The sequence below is a fragment of the Fomitiporia mediterranea genome (genome assembly GCF_000271605.1).
Source record: "Fomitiporia mediterranea MF3/22 unplaced genomic scaffold FOMMEscaffold_8, whole genome shotgun sequence".
NCBI classification, from domain to species: domain Eukaryota; kingdom Fungi; phylum Basidiomycota; class Agaricomycetes; order Hymenochaetales; family Hymenochaetaceae; genus Fomitiporia; species Fomitiporia mediterranea.
Window position 1 is genome coordinate 2,310,375 of NW_006760393.1, and position 17,580 is coordinate 2,327,954.

The window sequence follows — 17,580 nt, forward strand, 5'->3', positions numbered from 1 at the left end:
TTGTGCACGTATCAAACTTTAACGTTGGAATCATCCTGCTCACTTGATACTGACCTGCAACGTTAACTTGATAACTATGGCTGGAAATGGCACCGTACTAGAACTTGAGGGACCTCAAAGCGATACCTGTGTCTTCTGTGGCCTTCCAGGTGGACGCAGCTCTTCAGTACTCTATCGGTGTCACCGCATTGTCACTCACATGTGATGTTAGTATGATCATACTCAACGAATATTTCTTTGAAGTTGCGTTTTCGATGCCGTATTAATATTCTTTTCATATCACAGCATTATCAAGAGATGTTAGGCCCCACCAGTGCCAACACCAGTAACCGCGGCGAGTACCATAGGCAGCAGTTCTCCAACTCTCCACGAAAAGGTCATGTCAGAACCCCGCGAACGTGATACGGACAAAGACGATGCGCAGGCGCGGGTCATTGCAAGCCTCCGAGCACAGGTTACCGACCTCATCACTCAAGTTTCCCAGCTAAATCGGAAACTCGTCAAATCATACGATCGCGTCTCTGACCTCGATGTCGCTTCATCTGGTGCACGTGCTGCTTCTCTCAAAATATCCAGTCTTGAAATCGAGCGTGCTCAACATCTCGCTGCCCTGAATACCGGGCTTTATGTTGAGAAGGCACACGTCACCTTTGAGCTTACCCGTCTCATGGAACGTGCAACTGCGGAAGCTGCCGCTCGTGGCCAGGCAGAATCCGCCCGACAAAATATCGAACAAGAACTCGATGATCTGAGTGCGAGTCTCTTTGACCAAGCGAATACCATGGTTGCGGAAGCACGCTTTGAACGCTCTATGAGTGAGTGTAAGATCATGGAGGCGGAGATGGCACTCAAGAGCGCGGAAGAAGCCGTTGCTGTTATGCAATCCCAGATGCAAACTCTGCGCGAAGAGAAGGACCGGACTTCTGACGAGATATCGAGACTCAGGACCCTTATGGAAAAGGGAAAGTTTGTTGAGCGTACGCCAATCCTCGCGGCGACGTCTGTCAAACTTCTTTCCTTGCATGCTCCTTATCAGGAGTTTGTGCAATTCATTGTCCATTTACGGTCTATTCGGTATTCGACTGTAAACCCTCCGCATATATCAACGTTGTTGCCATTACCTTTCCTTGCACGGATACAAACGGAGGATTCGTGAGTTACTACGTTTTATCAAAATGAAGTGTATATGCTGAAGTACGTCCGCAGAGACCCGACTGTTCGACTACATTTCGCGCCGTCGCTGAATTAGCTCTCACGTCGCTCAGTGCTTTCCTCTATCCACAGCGAGCAGCTCACCATTGAACTTATGTCCATCAATGGTTTTCTAACTGAGTCCACATCGGGCATACAATCAATGATTGCTGACTCTCAATCGCGCGTCTCTTGTGCATTGTGTGGGATGCACATATTTCCACCGAAGTCCGCTGACGGTGGAAAGCCACCCCACCGGCTCATCCACTTTCTTCACTCTCCTTGACCCAAAACATCTCTTCAAATATCTGGTCCTCAACGCTTTTCAAAAATCCCTTGTCCAGCGCTGCTCCTTCCCCTCCATTGACTCCGCCACGATATGCATCTACTCCCTCCACCCCGACGCATGCGAGCCCAATGGCAGTTTATGTCTTCCGCCTGTCGCAAACGCAAACTGCTCAGCATACCCCCTCCAGCTATGGCCAATCTCAACACAGCCAGACACAGCGACCAACAAGTTATCCGCTCTGTAATCCCGGATGGTGCTTGGCACGCCTTAGGACGACATGCTCTCTGTGGGCATTCATCCGCGCTGGCGTTGTTGACCGTGTTTGGGAGGAAGAACCAGCACACCATGCGCCTCTGTCGCTATCTTCCGCTAGTGTCTATTCTGTAAACAGCGTCGCCAACAATTCCAGTACACCGACTTTGGCTGGACCCACTCCTCCGCAAAAGGAGGCTGCACCGCCTCTTCCTCCTCATCGTCGATCAAAGGTGACCAGTAGCGTGGGTGCGCTGTGGGGTATGGCGAGCGGTGCTTTGCGAGGTTCTACTCCCAATCAGAACCAGCCTTCTTCGCCTGCTCCGGACAACAAGGAGAAGGAAGAGTCTATCGATGCACTGAAGAATGGTACAGGACAGACAAAGGCAACCCCGGGTGACGGTTCCGCCTCCTTTGCCACGTCGTAGTCTTGGGCGGCGCACGACGGTGAACGAGGACACGAGCAATGAAAAGGCCGGAGAAGACACGGCCAAGAAGGAAGAAGAGAACAATGATAATTCATCCGAGGAGGCGAACAAAGGTCCTCTTACGCTAAATGTAACGAAGTCCGACCCACCTATAAACGGCCAGACACCGGGACCCCGCTCAAGGTCGAAGAGTCCTGGCCCTCGACCGACGCTAGGCACGAGTCAGCTAGCCCATGCAAATAGCCAGGCGTCCTCGATTCCAAGCATGGCAGGGGAGGAGTTTAGCACGCCCGTTGAAGAGATCGGTTCTTTACCACCATCTTTCTCTTCCGCAGCAGAGGAAAAGTCAGATACTGCGACAGACGTTCCAGCCCGTCCGTCAACGCCTCATTCTCCCGGCCACTCACCGCGCTCGAAAGCGCGAAACTCCATGCCACCTCCCCCTCGCCCACCTTCACCACATCCGGAACGCCTAAGTTCTCCGCCACCGCCGCGTTCTCCTCGTTCAATACCTCTTCCAGACTCTCGGTATGGTACACCAGCGAGTGCCCCACCCGCCGAGGACCAAAATAGAAATGGACACAAAGATACAGTCACTGAAGGTCCGAAGGTAGAGGAGTCAACCAAAACTCGAGTCAGTGTAGACACTTCAGGTCCTCCCATCCCACCACGTCGCGCAGACCATACATCACACGGATCGGTTTCTGACTTTGGTGACAAGCATGATGACGGGCGCATGGAGGCTACACAAGATCGTCCGCGTCGTGAAACGCCCGAGAAGAAGAACATAGTTAATGGGAAACAGGAGAAAAGAGCAAGTGAGGAAGATCCATCGAAGAATTTTGTTGGTGAAGCAACTTGGGAGGAGCGTACGTGGAAGGAGATTGTACGTCTGCGCGAGGACATGTTCTGGGCTCGTATTGGTGCGGTTCGCGAGTGATTATTTGTCTATCTGCGACTGGTTTGTCCTGTTCACGTCTTGCAGTTCGCAAGTAGTTGTTTGTCACACTCTGGAGCAAAAGACAAGTCCAAGTTATACATCTCTTTTATATATTTATACATATACTTAATTGAACCTATTGAAAAGCGTGGCTGTAATTCAAAGTCCACATGGCAAACTCAGTGGGCCAAAATCGAAATCTCATATGCACTGTCTATTTAGCTTTCTTGCAGCTATGCCGTCTAAGTCACTGGATCAAGCAGCTTCAGAGAGTCCAGTCATTGTAATCAACCACTGCGAGTTTTGATCCGATGCACTCATTCTCTCCCCACCCTCGGGCGCAAGGACGTACCTGTTGTCCATGTCCCGTTAGATATAGAGTTCTACAGCGATAGCATCGAGCAGGACACACGGTGTGATGTGTGAGGTTTGCCAACCCGACTTTCACAGAGTCTTCGTGATAGTTGAACCCATACACAAAGGTGCAGTATATATGCAATCAGAGAAACTACATGGCATGCACACTATTTTTAGTTCAAGCATATCGTGCTTCTTTCACACTTAGGGGCATCTCGTCTTACATAATTACAGTCTCGGATTAAGTAATATATTGTGGCTGCACATAATTTAACAAGATTCTGTTTCAATCTGGCCTAGTGGTCAGCTACCCAAACGCACTTTGTCGACGACTTTTGTGAGTTGCATCTTTACACATCGTCCTTGCTAAAACTGAACACTGGATATGGAACAACACCGGCTCATTCCGCTTGGCCGAGTAGAAGAAATAAGCCAGCAAACAGCAAATATGGCGAACGCGCTAAACAATCTTCGTCAAGCCTCAAACAATCTTAGTCAAGAATTTGCCGGCCTAGCTCACGACGAGATGGCTGATGTCAATGCTATCTACGAGTAAGCTATTCTGTTTGCATCCGCCTTCCATTTCTAATCAAACTATCAGATTCCGGCTGTATCAGGCACGAGAGCAGAATAAGCGTGCAATTTTTTGGAGAGGAAACATTAATGAGAGACCGAATTTGGCTCCTTTACCGCGTCAAGGCCTACAGCAGTTGCCAGAAGATGTACCATTTCCGAACACTGCCGCCGAATTCGCTAATTTAACAAGTGAGTATCAAATTTGTCATTTTGCATGCTGAGCAATGGGTCAAATTCTTTCAAGCGGCACAATACAGAGCCCTTCTACAGGCATACGGACAACCGGACAACGGACATCGTCCCGATTTGATGTTCCGCCTCCAAACCTACATTCTGGGTCTTTAGCAGATGAGGCAAGGTCTTAATCTTATGTTCAGCGGTTATCCCTGTTTTTGTGTCTCTTTTCGCTCCGGATTGTGACTTGGTTCCAGATTGCAGTCAGTAATTCTTGTAGTATCCTACTGTCATACGTACATCACAGATTGTTGTTACGCAGCCAATAAGTTATGATGGATTGTGGCTCGTCACCACAGCTACAGGCTGTAAAATGCAGACAATATAAAGAGACGGCCTATATAATACGACGCGTATTTTCAGAACTTGAGGCATATACAGTACAGTAAGTAGTACGGCCTGTTTACAAGCTGTATATATCTTATACGGATACAGCATATTGGTCGTATTTTTCAGACATCTGAAGTAGATTTTTAGATATATTTAAGCTAAAGTTAGCTTTACCGTGCTGCATTGGAACGTCGTCACAAAGGCCATCCCGGCCGCCCCACATCTCTGACAAATTCCCTACATACTCGCTCTGAACAGTGCGGACGGTCGGGGAGCCTTGATGAGGCCATTAATCTTCTCTCACGAGTAATGAACTTTGCCCCGAAGGTCGTTCTGCTCGTTCCTTTCCTCACTCTGAGTAGCGTTTTACAGGTGACTCATCCAAATATAATGAGGTGCTCCGCCGACTCGCCGAGTGATGGGAGGAGGGACAGAGTTGTCTCGAAAGTCGTTGACAAACTAAGAGAGCTTGGAATTGCGGAAGGATTGCGAATTTGGTGGTGTCCTACGTCTGTGCTATCTGTGCTTTCCCTTCCACGCCGTTGGTCTATTCAAGTGTACAGACGGCAACACCGTCACGGTGTATCCATTGGACAAGTACATCTCGTCATATACTCCGTCGCTTGGGGCACTTATCAACGTGCGGTCAGATGGACATGGAGGGGAACCAAGGGCAGTTCTTGTCATTGGGGATAGTTCACTTCAGTAAGCTAGGGGAGATTTTCAACATCCGGAATTATGGCATAAACACGAACCTTCTCGTCAGCAAGACGAACTGTGATGTAGTAATAAAGGCACTTCGGAAAGCAACCTGGGTCCATTTCGTTTGTCACGGAAACTTAAATTCAAAAGCTTTCAATTCTTCATTTACAGTAGTACAGCTCAATATCATAACCTATCCCATAACATCCATAAACTGAGTATCTGTCGATATGCTAAAACTAAACAATTGAAGGCTGTATCATCGGGAAAAAGTCTAAAAGGTTATATTACAATATAATGGTGTGAAAAAAGTAAAAAAGTAAAAAAAGTAATTTACATATTATCAGACCTCGATTTATGATAAAGTCATATAACATTGTATAATGTACTATAAGGTTTATGAATGTAATAAAAGTACATAAGGATAATACCCCTTTAAAACATATAAAATGCATAATATCGGACCTCCCTTTTTTGAAAGGTATTATAAGGATTTCTGTATTTCAAAAGGATAATATATGTTTCTAATGTTTTACAGACTATATATAGTTATTATTTCTTCTTGATAATAATTTTCCTTTACATCCATTCATTATTAAATTAATAAAATCAATTATATTAAAATATTTATACGATACATCACTATCTACAATAATTAAGGAAAATAAACCCGAAACACATACATAGTGCAGTCTGCGTTAAGATTTGTGCAGAGAGCGAGTGAGAGTGTCCGTGTCTGCTGTGATGCGAATACGAGTAGGCAGAGGTTGGGATCGGACCAGACTCGAGCGGCGAACGAGTGCATTACAGGTGTCGATTGCCAGGCCCATACCTTGACCAGATCCAGACGGACCACCAGAAAGCGGGGGCATTGAGAAGCTCAACAGTTATGACCACGTCTGCAGTTGACCCTGTCCTTTCGATCACTCTGCATCACCCATCTCAAAATCAGCAAAGTCCGCCATTTCCACTTCGCGCACGCCACTGCACGTTGTGTACGAATATCCGAAGGGCAGCCATACAGCAAACTATAAGCAGAGGGCGAGTCGGATTCACTGTAGTTGTCAGAATCAGTGGTAGATGCTGATGAAGAGACACTTACAGTACTTACAGTGTATGACGAGCTGCCTCCGCCTTGTTCTTTTTCAAACAGCATTCGTGACGAAAGAGGATGGATGCGTTTTCGGATCATTTGATGTAGTCTTCGTCACTACGTTTTAGTCGTTGCTCCGTCCCTACGAGTTGAATTACGCATGTATGTGGGTTGTAAGATTGCACAAGTTGTAGAGGTTGCTGTTGCGCTTGTGACACAGGTTGTGAGATTGACTGGCTGAAAGTGTAAGTGTGAGTGTTGGCATTGGCATGAGTGGATAAGTGGATTGAGGAGATGGACACACTGCAACAGTGTGAAGCAAGTGTGAGTGGTGCACCGGGGTTGAGATCCGGAGCGTTGAACGAGCTGATTTGGGCCACAGGCAAAGCTGTGTTTGTACACACACGTTGCATGCTCTGACTACGTCTCACAATCAGAAGTACAGTGGGCTGAGTAATTATGGATAGCTGCAAAGGTGTATCTCTGGGAGGTTCTGGCTCAAAGAGAGAAAGTGAAGTGGAGGGTATGGACAGACTCAGCAGAGGGGTGAGTGGTCGACCACTGCTTCCGATATTCGAAACAGTGTCATGAACAGCACTGGGGAATGTAAAGGCATGTCAAGCTTGGAACAGTGGGTGGGGAAGGAGAGCGCGTACAGCGTCAAAGACAGGGTACCATGGGAGTGGTTGTACCTAGACATTGTCGCAAGCATACCCGTAGATTGTTGCTTGTGCTGCAAAGCGGGAAGAAGTATGCGAATGTGTGGAGTTATTGAAGAAGTCGTTCGACATTGGTCAATAATGCGGATGCAGATGAAAAATGAAGGTGAGTGTAAGGAAAGAAGGACAATAACAGAGAGGCAATGCAAGCAGCAGAACGAGGAGCAGAAGGGATGGAAGGGAGACAAGAAGTTGGGAGGAGAGGGATGAGCAACTATTGTGCAGGCGATTATGAAGTGGACTGGCTGCTTACCGCTTTACGTTGAAGGACGGTGTAGTCAGCTCAGTGGCATCATCGCGGGATCTGAGGCTCAGCGCAGGCATCGCAGTGGCAGATTGGAGAGACGAGTACGTGATGTTTATTGCCTATGTTGAAGCAGGCAGAGTGCCCGCTGGTGGGACGCTTGTAGGCAGAGGACTGGGCTAGAGAGAACAAGAGCAGCAACTAACCGTTGAACGGGTGGTAGAGAGTTGTAGGAGATGGTGGAGGCATGAGATAAAGAAGTGACGAGGACAAATGCGTCATTATAAACACTCGATCTTCAGCAGTCGATTATGTAATCAATGTTCGTGATAGTAGCAAAGCTGTAAAACAAATCAATTATTGTATTTAGATGTAAAATAAATGTATAAATTTACTTTATAATATAGCTAATAGTACTCTAGCATGTATATATTCTCCTAAATACAGTAATATAAATATTATAAGTAGTTGAAACCCTTATACAGATAACACAATCTGTTTTACAATGTAAATATAAGACTATTTTCAAAATTATAATCTAAGTATAATACTTTAGCTTATAATTTAAGGTTATCATAATGTATTCAATGAATTTTAATCATTTATAACACTTTTAGAGTCCCTATATACATTAATATTCCTTATTTTAGTATTATAATTGTGTTCTAACCCTTACAGTCATATTATAATGTATATAAAATGTTTCTACTACTTTAAATGGACTGTAATTCATTATATTTAAATGGACTTTTTCCCGATGATACATGTATGACAAATGATCCAACCATCCTGGAAAAGGCCAAAAGCGAAACACTGGCGGTTAATGCGATGTTTATGTCTCCGTGTCGGGGTAGACTTATGTTCAAGTTAGTCGTAGTAGATTTAGGATATGTTTTGCACATGACTTAGGATACGTGCTTATTCTCAAATCTCAATTAATCTGATCGAAAGTGTCTGTTTTCACGCGAAGAATCCTCGGACGGAAGATAGACTTATAAAATAATATCGATTATTATCATGTTCTGGATCTCAGAATGTGTGGTAGTTGTATCCCCGTGATTCTTAAAAGTTTACTGCACGTAAGTACAATTTACAAATCGAAAACGATGTATACCCTGGAATGCTTTTTCGTTATTATCATTTGCATGCAGTTCTTCGAACTTTGGGACGAACGTCATCTGCATAAAAGAATTATAGTTTGGTATTAGAATATTGCTGGAGCTTGGACTCCGTTATAGTCGTCATAAGTTTCACAACTATTACAGTTTCGGGAAGTTCATTTGGATTGGTCAGGGAGAACGAGAGGGTATCGCGAAAACGTGCAGTTTTGATCTATCTTCATCGTGATCGGCGTTTACCCCGCATCATGGTTGGCCTGTATCCTGACGACAAGTTTCACCCTCCATTCTAGCTCGACTAAAGTGAACAGTGACCTAAACCTAGAGGAGAACCCATGAAGTAAATGACAAAAATGCAAATGTTAGACCCAGTTGGAGAAAGGGTTTATTGCACTAAACACAACCCAAAACTCCCTTCTCGTCATACCAACCAACTAAACTCAAGTCTTTCCATTCGTAGGCTCGTGTGCCCATTTATCACGTTCGATCGATGCTATCTGCCTTTTCCATGCAGGGTCACTCCCGTTTGCATTACGTGGGGTCCTCGTATCTCGTAAAGCTCGAGGCTTGAGACTCCCGAATCGATTAAGAGGCCATAAAATGTAGACGAGCTTCGCATCAATTAGGGCTTGTGGGACCTACAACCGTGATATAGATAGGGTATGTGGTCAATATAGTTTTGGACGTGTGATTTTTGAGTACAAGGGAGGAGAAGACGAACAGGTCCCCATGTGTTACTGTCAAGCGTCCAAAAAGGTTCGTCCCCTAAGAGTAAGGTATCAACACACGCGGAATGTAATGAAAGTTAAGGTAGGTGAACCTTCTACCCAGCAGTATCCTTCTGGTATCTTCACTTCCTTCTGAGGATATGGTGGAAGCGTTTGCACCTTCAAATATTTGTCTGTCAGACAGCTCTTCGTGTGTCCTTCAGATATGTCGAGAACTCACTGTATCTCCGGGAAGAGCCACAACCCGTTTGACAACAGTCTCGTTTGGTTTAACAGGTGATCTAAATTAAAGGAATATAAGTATTTGGTACAATGTACGAACAGCTACAAGTATAAAGTCATTACGCACCGAAGAGAAACAACATCTCCCCGTCTCACATCATGCGCAGCATGAACAGAGAACCGATTAAATAGCACAATATCTTTCCAGATGCAAGGTTCAGGATTCAGCGTAGGCTTGCTGGGACGTAATGTTGAGCTCAGCAAATTCTCGCCACGATTGCCTTGTCAAAATGTACGGAAACGAACCTGCATACTCCTCCCCGAAATTTGCTTGACTGTCATGCAATGCTGCACAAATATAAACGGGACAGGTGCCCATGTTATCGCTTTCCATACGCTGCGCGGTATGCGGAATGGCATGGATGTTGGACGGTCAACTCAAGTTGCGCGACGTGCTACAGCTCTGCGCTTCATCAAGACTGGTCACGGGACCGGAAATGTGCTTAAGTAGCAAGAACAAATAGATTAGTGTAGCGAATAGCGATGAGCGTAACGACGGTAAACTCGAGCCAAGGAGATAACAGAACTGATTGTACACAAGAGGGTGCCCAGACCGGAGCCATAGAAGAAGAAAGAAACGTATGTACAAAAAAGTCCTAGAGGGAGAAAGACTATCGTGCACCATATCCACCACCCGCACCGTATGCATCGTACCCATTCCCCCCGCCATACCCTTGCCTTGACGGCTGCTGATAACCATGATTCTGGGCGCGAGATGCTGTTCGAGCAGGCACATTGGTAAGAGGTTGTTGCGAGTGATAGTCCGCCTGAGGTTCATATGCATATCCATTACTTTGGCCAATATCCTGCTCGTAGCTCTGTCCGTAGTGCGAATAGCCTTGGCTATGCTGCTGGCCATATTCATTCGCATCACCGCTGACAGCGTATGCGCCGGGCACATCCTGTCCGTAACCAGTATGTCCGTCATGATTATAGCTGTCATACCCAGTCCCACCATGCTGTCCATCATAACCAAACGTCCCATTGTAGTTTGCACTATGTGGGTTTGCCATTGGTGAGCTGTTGTTAGTTTGTCGGGCAACCGGCGCTGCTGCGTTGGCGAGGTTGGCCTGGCTATCGTATTTGTTGTCTGCATAATAATAGGAAGGGTCGTCGGACGATTGTAGTGATGAGGCATAACCTCCGTATTGCTGCTTATAGGGAGGCATTGGCGGGGGATAGTCTGTTGCATATGCATTCTTGTAATCCGCGTAATAATAGTCTGTCGCACCAGTAACACGAGTACGGACGGAAGTGCTATCATCCATGAACTCGTCATCAAGTTTGATATCTGGTAGCGTCGGTTGCGGCAGAGGATTATGTACCAATTCGCCCTTCTTGTTCTTAAGATGCGAGAAGTCTCCTGCTGCTTCCTTCTTTGCAAGCTTAGCCGCCTCAGCGAGCCGTTCCTTCTTCTTTCGCTTAACAATCTCGGAGATACGCTAGAGAAGGTTCGTCAAGGTTTGAATATGCACATCCAAGCAACCACACTACCTTATCCACTTTGTGGCAACAATATTCCTATATTATCCGCATTGTTATAAATGTATACTCGCGAGACGGTAATATAAACTAACCTTCAGATTACCCTGAATGTAACACAACAAAGGGATGTAAAAGACACCAGCGGCCATAAGTAACAAGGCAGAACCAGCAAAGATCAAGACCGTTGTTAGTGTCGAGAAGATAAGAGCACCAGTGATGATGCTTCCGTTCGTGTACTTGTTCAAGTCCCACACAGAACCAGGTTTGGTCTTTTGCGACAAGTAGAATGAATAAAGAGTGAGACCGTTGATAGCCTGACGAGGGCCGTCGGATAGTAAAAGGCGTTTCCAACCTACGTGGTGGGTTAATAGACAGTATTGGATGTAATTTGAATGCATACTCTTGAAAGTAAAGAATACGAAGAAAGCAAAATCATCCTTTTTCTTTGTAGAGTTGTTGATACGGCAGAAGAAACAGAAATGGTCATACGATCCTGGTGATGAAGATCAGTTAGAAGTTCACTGGATGAGTAGACAGCGCATACTCAAAGAGTAGTAGTTGTTTGCCATAATGTTGGTGAAAGCATAAGAGATATCTCGACTGGCAATGATCTTTCGCGCCTTCCTCGCCTCATACGCAAGCTACAAGATATCAGCACCACCTCATACTAAATGCGGCCAATAACATACCAATAAGAAGCCAGCGATAATGCACCCTACGAAAAGCCATTTTCCGACCGTGAAGGGTATGAAAACGCAACCATTGTCGTCGTTTTGCTGACAGCTGTCGAAGATGTGATTCGACCATGTGTTTGTTGTTAACATGGTGATGGCGGTGAAGATATCGAAGACATAGACAAGGAAGGATTTTAGGACCAGCACATAGATCCACAAATATCTGGAGGGCGACAAAAGGCTCGATTAGCATGCCTTCCCACTCGTGGGAGGAAATAACGCACCGAGTGCGCATCCAGCATCCATGATCAGTGAAGTCCCGAGTGTCTATGAAGTCGAACTAGATGCCAGAAGCAAATATTGAGTATTCATACGAGATAGAAAAGGCTGAGACTGACTTTGTGGTCTGGGACGACCTCTCGCTTCCATTGCGGCCCTCCACACATAACTGATGAGGGGGTAACGAAGGAGATGTCTAATGAGAGTAGCTTTCCGGACCAGCCAGGAACATGCAGGAGCGAAGGACTGGCAGATAATGAGCGGTCTGCGTTGGCGAACGAGTGAAGTGGCAAGAGGGGACCACGGGCGGTGAAGCAGAGGTAAGCGGTGGGAAGGGAGAGTTAGAAAGAGCTGCCTTGTAACGCGGTCGTTCGCCGTTGCCAGTCAGGCCGCCTTCCATTCTGGGCAATTTTCTTATGAGTGGCTGACACTTCAAACATTCTCAACGTTTTGATCATCACCGAACTGCATCTTTTTGCTGAGCTGGCTCGGACAGCGATTAAGGGGTTTAGTTCCGGTTTGTCACTGATACTGGCCAAGAAGTACATTACAGAGACTCAGATTAATCGATCGATAAAATATCGTGAGAATATTTGGTAAAGGTTTCAGAACCGACCGCATTGACCGACGCCCACTTTAGATTCACAATTTCTCCTGGCGCTGACTCTGAGCAACTTTTTCATACAACATCGTAAGAAAGCATAGTGCAAGATGACGACTGTACAAAAAATCAAGGTCTGTCTCTGCCTGACCATAGACTACCGTTTTGCTAACGCCAAATCCTCGTTTGTGTAGGAAATTGAAGATGAAATGGTGATCGTCCAACAGTCCACCACCTGAACGATAACACTTACAGAGTTCACAGGCCAGGAGTGAGCGCCTATGACAATGATTCTTTACTATCTGTAACAGCAAGTCGTTCATAGCCCAGAAGAACAAGGCCACGAGTTACCACTTGGGTCAACTGAAGGCGAAGCTCGCTAAGTTACGACGAGAGCTCTTAACTCCCGCAGGCGGCAGTAGTGGTGGCGGTGGTGGCATCGGTTTTGACGTCGCTCGGACTGGCGTAGCTTCAGTCGGATTTGTGGGATTCCCATCCGTTGGGAAGGTGAGCTTGCCAAATTTTGACGTTCGGAACACCGTTAATTCGCATACAGTCGACGTTGATGTCAAAGCTCACGGGAACTCACTCGGAAGTCTCTGCGATCGACTTCACGACCCTCACGACCGTCCCCGGAACGCTCAAGGTGCACGGCGCTCCGATCCAGATTCTTGACCTGCGTGCGTGATATCTGTCTGTCGTGATTTGCACAGACTTATTCATTCTACATTATCAGCTGGTATCATTGAGGGTGCAAATGATGGTCGAGGTCGTGGGCGGCAAGGTGCGTGATTATCTCCAGTCGAATTACTCCGACGCTGACAATCTAATGATTATAGTCATTGCGGGTAAGTTAATTACCTTTATTCGGTACGCTGAGCTGAACATGCCTCTTGTTAGTCGCCCGAACATGCAACCTTATCTTTATTGTCCTTGACGTGCTCAAGCCTCTAAATGATAAGAAGATCATTGAGGGTGAGTTAGAAGGGTTCGGCATACGACTGAACAAAAAGCCTCCAAACATCACCGTGCGAAAGAAAGACAAGGGTGGCATTGCCATTACAAATACCGTCCCGCTCACGAATATCGATCACGATGAAATCAAAGCAATACTAAGCGAATACAGAATTAGCAACGTAGATGTCGCCGTTCGGGAGCCAAATGCGACGGCAGATGACATTGTGGACGTTATCGAGGGCAATCGGTGAGTAGAGTGTTCCGCTTTGGATGTCCACAACTGATGTCCGTCGTTGAAATAGAGTTTATATACCTTGTATTTATGTACGTGTCCTTATTTTGCTATCTTGAATGTTGAATTGAAGTCAATGCGCCTTGCAGGTTCTTAACAAGGTACAGACGGTTGTGTTGGCTTTTAGTTGCAGTGCATTGTTGACACTTTTACAGATTGATGCCATCTCAATTGAGGAGCTAGACCTGTTGTGAGTCTCCTTCCTAACTCGATCCATCCCGCTTTTGACATGGCGCGGCGTCTCTCTAGGTACAAAATACCCAACAGTGTCCCCATTTCTTCCAAAGAATGGCTGAACATCGATGAACTTATCGAAGTGATGTGGCAAGCCCTGGACCTTGTGCGAGTTTACACAAAACCCCGAGGGCAGTCTCCAGACTATTCCGCCCCAGTCGTTTTGAAACGCGGTAAATGCACCGTAGAGGACTTCTGTAATGCGATTCACAAAGAGATCGCGAAACAGCTTAAATAGTGAGTTAAAGTTCGTGCCATAACGATCCACATAGTATTTTCTCAGGTGATTTTTGTCCGACAGTGCCATTGTTTGGGGAGCGAGCGCAAAGCATGCTCGAGGACAAAAGGTGGGATTGGACCATGTCTTGGAGGATGAAGACGGTACGTTTTCGGTTAAGTCGGGGAGACTATATATAATACTGACCCCGAACCATTCAAGTCGTTCACATTGCAAAGAAGTAGTCCATATAATTTTGCCCGGCTGCGATTCTATACATGTGAATTTAGCGTGGAGGGGACTTGAGGTATATGTACGAAAGACGTAAGAATGCCCAGGTTAAACCAACAGCGCAGTAGATGCTCGTGAGCATTAGTGGTAAGAACTCCATCGAGCCTTCGCTCTTCGTGGAATAGTTTACTGCTTGGGAATCCGATTGGGCACCATCGACCGCGGTTTTCATGTCTTCGACTTTTTGCTTCGCTTCTCCCGTGAGTAGTGGGAACACAGTGACGAAAACCTGAAGAAGGGTAAAGCCGACAAGGTATAGTCTTTCTAGGTGATCGACTATCACCATTGGCAACGACCTGGGAAACCTTCGGGAAAACAAGTGTTTAGCATGACCTTCCTGCCCGACATACACGCGAACATACTCATAAACTCGTCGCTGCAATGGACGGAAGATAAGATACATCCATATGATTGAGTAGAGTACTTTCACAAGCGTTTCTTCGCCAAGGTGGAATTCAGTGAACTTTTTGCTCTTCGATTCGCGTCGTGAAGGCGAGGAACTTACCAGCTGGTGTGAAGAGAAGCGGAAATAGAGAGTAGATGCCTGCGACACTCGCAAGCATAAATGTCCGGAAGAACGCGTGGTTTTCAGCTGCGAGTAGACTACAGGATGGAAATCAAATGAATGGTTTCGAAGCTGACAATATTAAGCTAGACGCACCTTAGCGGAACCAATACCAGAAGGATGGCTTTTTCATGAACATGCCAACCAAACATGTAGGAGACATATCCACAGAGCGTGAGGGCACATAAGAAAGACTTGTATGTTGGTGTCATCCATAACTTGACCATGAAGATCTAGCGCGGGAATCAGAATTGGATGAAAATACACGCAGTAGGAGACCTACACTCTGGAATGCTAATGTGATAATGAAGCAGTGCAACGGTTTTACGTTGGGTAGAATGGCAAATACGGTATCGCCGACAAGCCCCCTTGATGCCGACGATACACCCTCTACATTCAGCGCAAATTTTGCACCGAATCTCCTTACGTCTGGGAAATTGCTACGAATTAATTGAACAAGTTGCGGAACCAAGAACTGGACGTACACTGTAGCAGAACACGATCCAGAGCCGTAACGAGGGCCCACGCATTCGGAGCCCAGTATGCATGGTTCAATCCGCGTTTAAATGGGAATAAGCGGCTTGCGAGCTGGGGTAGTTGACCCATGAGAAGGAATGGCCCAATGGATACCACGAACACGGCAATGACAATGTTGGCAAGAGATAAGAAACTCCCGAATCGCAGTTTCCCTGTTAATTATTTTTTAAATTATTTTAGTATGGCCGAGTAAACAATGGGATAAAACAGTTAACCTTGTGGCGACATGCAAAATGCCCGCAGAAGATAAACGAAATAGGCGGGCTACGGAATTGCTAAGTCGGCTGGTAAATAAACAAGAACAACATAGCTCACGGCTTGATACATATAAATATGTTTGAAATTCAGCAGTACTGCAAAGAAAAATCCGCATCCAAGCAGGTTTCCCTATGAAGTGGCAAGTTTAATTACCTCAAGCTGCTGGTCAAGAAGCAATAGGCCTTACGTTACGAGCCGACAGGATGGACCACAGCAAAATACCGAACATGAATCCGTTATATTGAAAGTGAATATGGTCGACAATTAAGAAGCCGGGATGAAGGAAAAGAGACGCCGAAATTATACGCTGAGTTGATGGTTCTACAGCACCACGTATGAAACTAAACGGGAAAGAGCGTGTCAATTATGCACTTTTAACCGGAGAAGAAATGGTAATTGTACCGCAATAATGCAAGTCCCAACACGATCTCAGTAACGATAACTGATGTTCGTTGAAATGCTATAACAGACCAAGAGTCGTAGTTGAGATTGTTGAGGTCCACGATTCTCCTGTCGACCAATGAAGCTGGAATCGAAAGAAGGTATTCAAAATAGGCAAAGAAAGGAGGATAATCCAGCGCTATTCGTTAGTGGTAAGATATAGTTGAACCTATGGGACAGCAATCTAAAGTAACACTCACTCCATTCAGAGGTGGTCTTGACGTTGAGGTAGTTTAAACATCTCGCAAAAGCCAATGTGAACAGTAGAGGTAACTAACATCATAATACCATTTCGAAATAGGCAAAGAATGTGTGATTGCTAGCCAATTTCTGTGCACTTCGAAATCAGTTGACCGACTAGATCATAAGAGTAAGCAATATGGCCGTGCAAGTTCTATTTGTTAACGCACTATGAAGGAAATAGAAGGACTTTCAGGACAGTAGAAAGGACAAATAGATCCCTCTCGGAGGGCGAGATATCCTTCCACCATGGATCCGGCCTTCGTGTCACCTGGTCAGAAGTCGAGTTTGAGGTGCTATCCTGCCTTGCAACACTCGTACGTCTGCCTAGTGTAGGGTGATCGGGAAATGTCGTTGTTTGAGGCGAGGAAGTAGGAAACGCGATGCCAGCACTGGCCATGGTGGTCCAGAGAGCACGTTCGGCGCGTCGCGAGTTCGCGACGAGGATCGTGATCGTCGTTCCGGACATTTCCTGCTTGGACACTGGTGACTGGACTAGCTTGGAGTTACAACTCTACCAAATATATGAACCGAGCAGCATGCGCTGGAATTATACTCTCAGGTAATCTATAGTTCAAGTAGTCTTATAAAGATAGCCAATCTGCAATGGATTAATCCTTCTTTTGTTTTATTATAAGTGTTTGTATGTATAGTAGTGTTATTATCGAAGTGTATGAAATCTGCTTTTGGCAGTGATGTCCAATGATATCCATCGTTCCACGCTGAAAGTCTTTACCAAAAGATGCTCACCCTTTGTCATGTTAGACAGCAAGCCGGGATAGAATTGTTTATGACTCTGTTCACAAAATCAATGTGTCCTATCTTTTCATCTAGCCTAATCTGACTTGGATGAGACCAAAGGCTGTTGCCTCAATGAGCATCTTGATGTTCAGACAGATTAAAATTTGGTATTCCTGTTCTCTTCTGCAGAAGTGTGAAATATGTCAATGCCATATACGAGGGACTCATCAATGTACAATTTGAGAAAAAAATTCTTACTACTACTGTAACAGTATGGAATACGAG

General features: G+C 45.8%; 7 protein-coding genes across 7 annotated transcripts; 3 read left to right on the plus strand and 4 right to left on the minus strand.

The window, feature by feature from the left end:
* Window positions 1-379: 379 nt before the first annotated feature.
* FOMMEDRAFT_111261 (uncharacterized protein) lies at window positions 380-2,421 on the plus strand (the record flags this gene model as incomplete). Its single annotated transcript, XM_007268655.1, has 3 exons — window positions 380-532; window positions 590-1,152; window positions 1,207-2,421. 3 exons carry the CDS (start codon window positions 380-382, stop codon window positions 1,247-1,249), a joined length of 759 nt encoding a protein of 252 aa, XP_007268717.1. The 3' UTR covers window positions 1,250-2,421.
* A 1,446-nt stretch (window positions 2,422-3,867) lies between these two features.
* On the plus strand, window positions 3,868-4,601 carry FOMMEDRAFT_21810 (uncharacterized protein). Its single transcript, XM_007268656.1, has 3 exons — window positions 3,868-4,009; window positions 4,059-4,222; window positions 4,278-4,601. The coding sequence occupies exons 1-3, from the start codon at window positions 3,906-3,908 to the stop codon at window positions 4,376-4,378; spliced, it is 369 nt and encodes a 122-aa protein (XP_007268718.1). The 5' UTR covers window positions 3,868-3,905; the 3' UTR covers window positions 4,379-4,601.
* Window positions 4,602-5,938: 1,337 nt separating this feature from the next.
* FOMMEDRAFT_21811 (uncharacterized protein) lies at window positions 5,939-7,391 on the minus strand (the record flags this gene model as incomplete). Its single annotated transcript, XM_007268657.1, has 5 exons — window positions 5,939-6,354; window positions 6,411-6,423; window positions 6,511-6,989; window positions 7,049-7,125; window positions 7,365-7,391. Coding segments are annotated over 5 exons (771 nt in total), but the record flags the coding sequence as incomplete, so codon positions are not given.
* Window positions 7,392-8,637: 1,246 nt separating this feature from the next.
* Window positions 8,638-9,843, minus strand: FOMMEDRAFT_169562 (LexA/Signal peptidase; the record flags this gene model as incomplete). The annotated part of the gene is made up of 6 exons (XM_007268658.1): window positions 8,638-9,111; window positions 9,195-9,238; window positions 9,294-9,360; window positions 9,422-9,482; window positions 9,551-9,657; window positions 9,730-9,843. 6 exons carry the CDS (start codon window positions 9,841-9,843, stop codon window positions 8,914-8,916), a joined length of 591 nt encoding a protein of 196 aa, XP_007268720.1. The 3' UTR covers window positions 8,638-8,913.
* An 82-nt stretch (window positions 9,844-9,925) lies between these two features.
* FOMMEDRAFT_126370 (uncharacterized protein) lies at window positions 9,926-12,250 on the minus strand. The gene is made up of 8 exons (XM_007268659.1): window positions 12,041-12,250; window positions 11,927-11,982; window positions 11,658-11,865; window positions 11,513-11,609; window positions 11,369-11,461; window positions 11,061-11,320; window positions 10,978-11,004; window positions 9,926-10,925 (listed from the first exon to the last, which is right to left on the minus strand). Exons 1-8 carry the CDS (start codon window positions 12,086-12,088, stop codon window positions 10,095-10,097), a joined length of 1,620 nt encoding a protein of 539 aa, XP_007268721.1. The 5' UTR covers window positions 12,089-12,250; the 3' UTR covers window positions 9,926-10,094.
* Window positions 12,251-12,415: 165 nt separating this feature from the next.
* On the plus strand, window positions 12,416-14,514 carry FOMMEDRAFT_126372 (P-loop containing nucleoside triphosphate hydrolase protein). Its single transcript, XM_007268660.1, has 15 exons — window positions 12,416-12,504; window positions 12,562-12,656; window positions 12,717-12,734; window positions 12,787-12,793; window positions 12,848-13,029; window positions 13,079-13,202; window positions 13,259-13,306; window positions 13,362-13,370; window positions 13,423-13,726; window positions 13,782-13,803; window positions 13,861-13,872; window positions 13,927-13,961; window positions 14,021-14,242; window positions 14,307-14,386; window positions 14,445-14,514. The coding sequence occupies exons 2-15, from the start codon at window positions 12,633-12,635 to the stop codon at window positions 14,465-14,467; spliced, it is 1,110 nt and encodes a 369-aa protein (XP_007268722.1). The 5' UTR covers window positions 12,416-12,504; window positions 12,562-12,632; the 3' UTR covers window positions 14,468-14,514.
* On the minus strand, window positions 14,464-16,954 carry FOMMEDRAFT_111272 (glycosyltransferase family 57 protein; the record flags this gene model as incomplete). Its single annotated transcript, XM_007268661.1, has 13 exons — window positions 14,464-14,818; window positions 14,876-14,951; window positions 15,019-15,116; window positions 15,175-15,311; window positions 15,362-15,507; window positions 15,564-15,767; window positions 15,831-15,879; window positions 15,931-16,002; window positions 16,061-16,214; window positions 16,276-16,453; window positions 16,515-16,530; window positions 16,593-16,671; window positions 16,725-16,954. The coding sequence occupies 13 exons, from the start codon at window positions 16,952-16,954 to the stop codon at window positions 14,509-14,511; spliced, it is 1,749 nt and encodes a 582-aa protein (XP_007268723.1). The 3' UTR covers window positions 14,464-14,508.
* Window positions 16,955-17,580: the final 626 nt, after the last annotated feature.

What these genes read in the sequence shown, in the direction of transcription:
- FOMMEDRAFT_21810 (XM_007268656.1), top strand. Translation starts at nt 3,906, where the DNA reads ATGGCGAACGCGCTAAACAATCTTCGTCAAGCCTCAAACAATCTTAGT. An exon ending in GATGTCAATGCTATCTACGA is followed by an intron (nt 4,010 to 4,058) that starts GTAAGCTATTCT and finishes TCAAACTATCAG; the next exon opens with ATTCCGGCTGTATCAGGCAC. An exon ending in CGAATTCGCTAATTTAACAA is followed by an intron (nt 4,223 to 4,277) that starts GTGAGTATCAAA and finishes AATTCTTTCAAG; the next exon opens with CGGCACAATACAGAGCCCTT.
- FOMMEDRAFT_126370 (XM_007268659.1), bottom strand. Translation starts at nt 12,088, where the DNA reads ATGTGTGGAGGGCCGCAATGGAAGCGAGAGGTCGTCCCAGACCACAAA. An exon ending in TTATCGCTGGCTTCTTATTG is followed by an intron (nt 11,610 to 11,657) that starts GTATGTTATTGG and finishes GATATCTTGTAG; the next exon opens with CTTGCGTATGAGGCGAGGAA. An exon ending in AAACAACTACTACTCTTTGA is followed by an intron (nt 11,462 to 11,512) that starts GTATGCGCTGTC and finishes CTTCATCACCAG; the next exon opens with GATCGTATGACCATTTCTGT.
- FOMMEDRAFT_126372 (XM_007268660.1), top strand. Translation starts at nt 12,633, where the DNA reads ATGACGACTGTACAAAAAATCAAG. An exon ending in ATCGCGAAACAGCTTAAATA is followed by an intron (nt 14,243 to 14,306) that starts GTGAGTTAAAGT and finishes TTTGTCCGACAG; the next exon opens with TGCCATTGTTTGGGGAGCGA. An exon ending in TGTCTTGGAGGATGAAGACG is followed by an intron (nt 14,387 to 14,444) that starts GTACGTTTTCGG and finishes GAACCATTCAAG; the next exon opens with TCGTTCACATTGCAAAGAAG.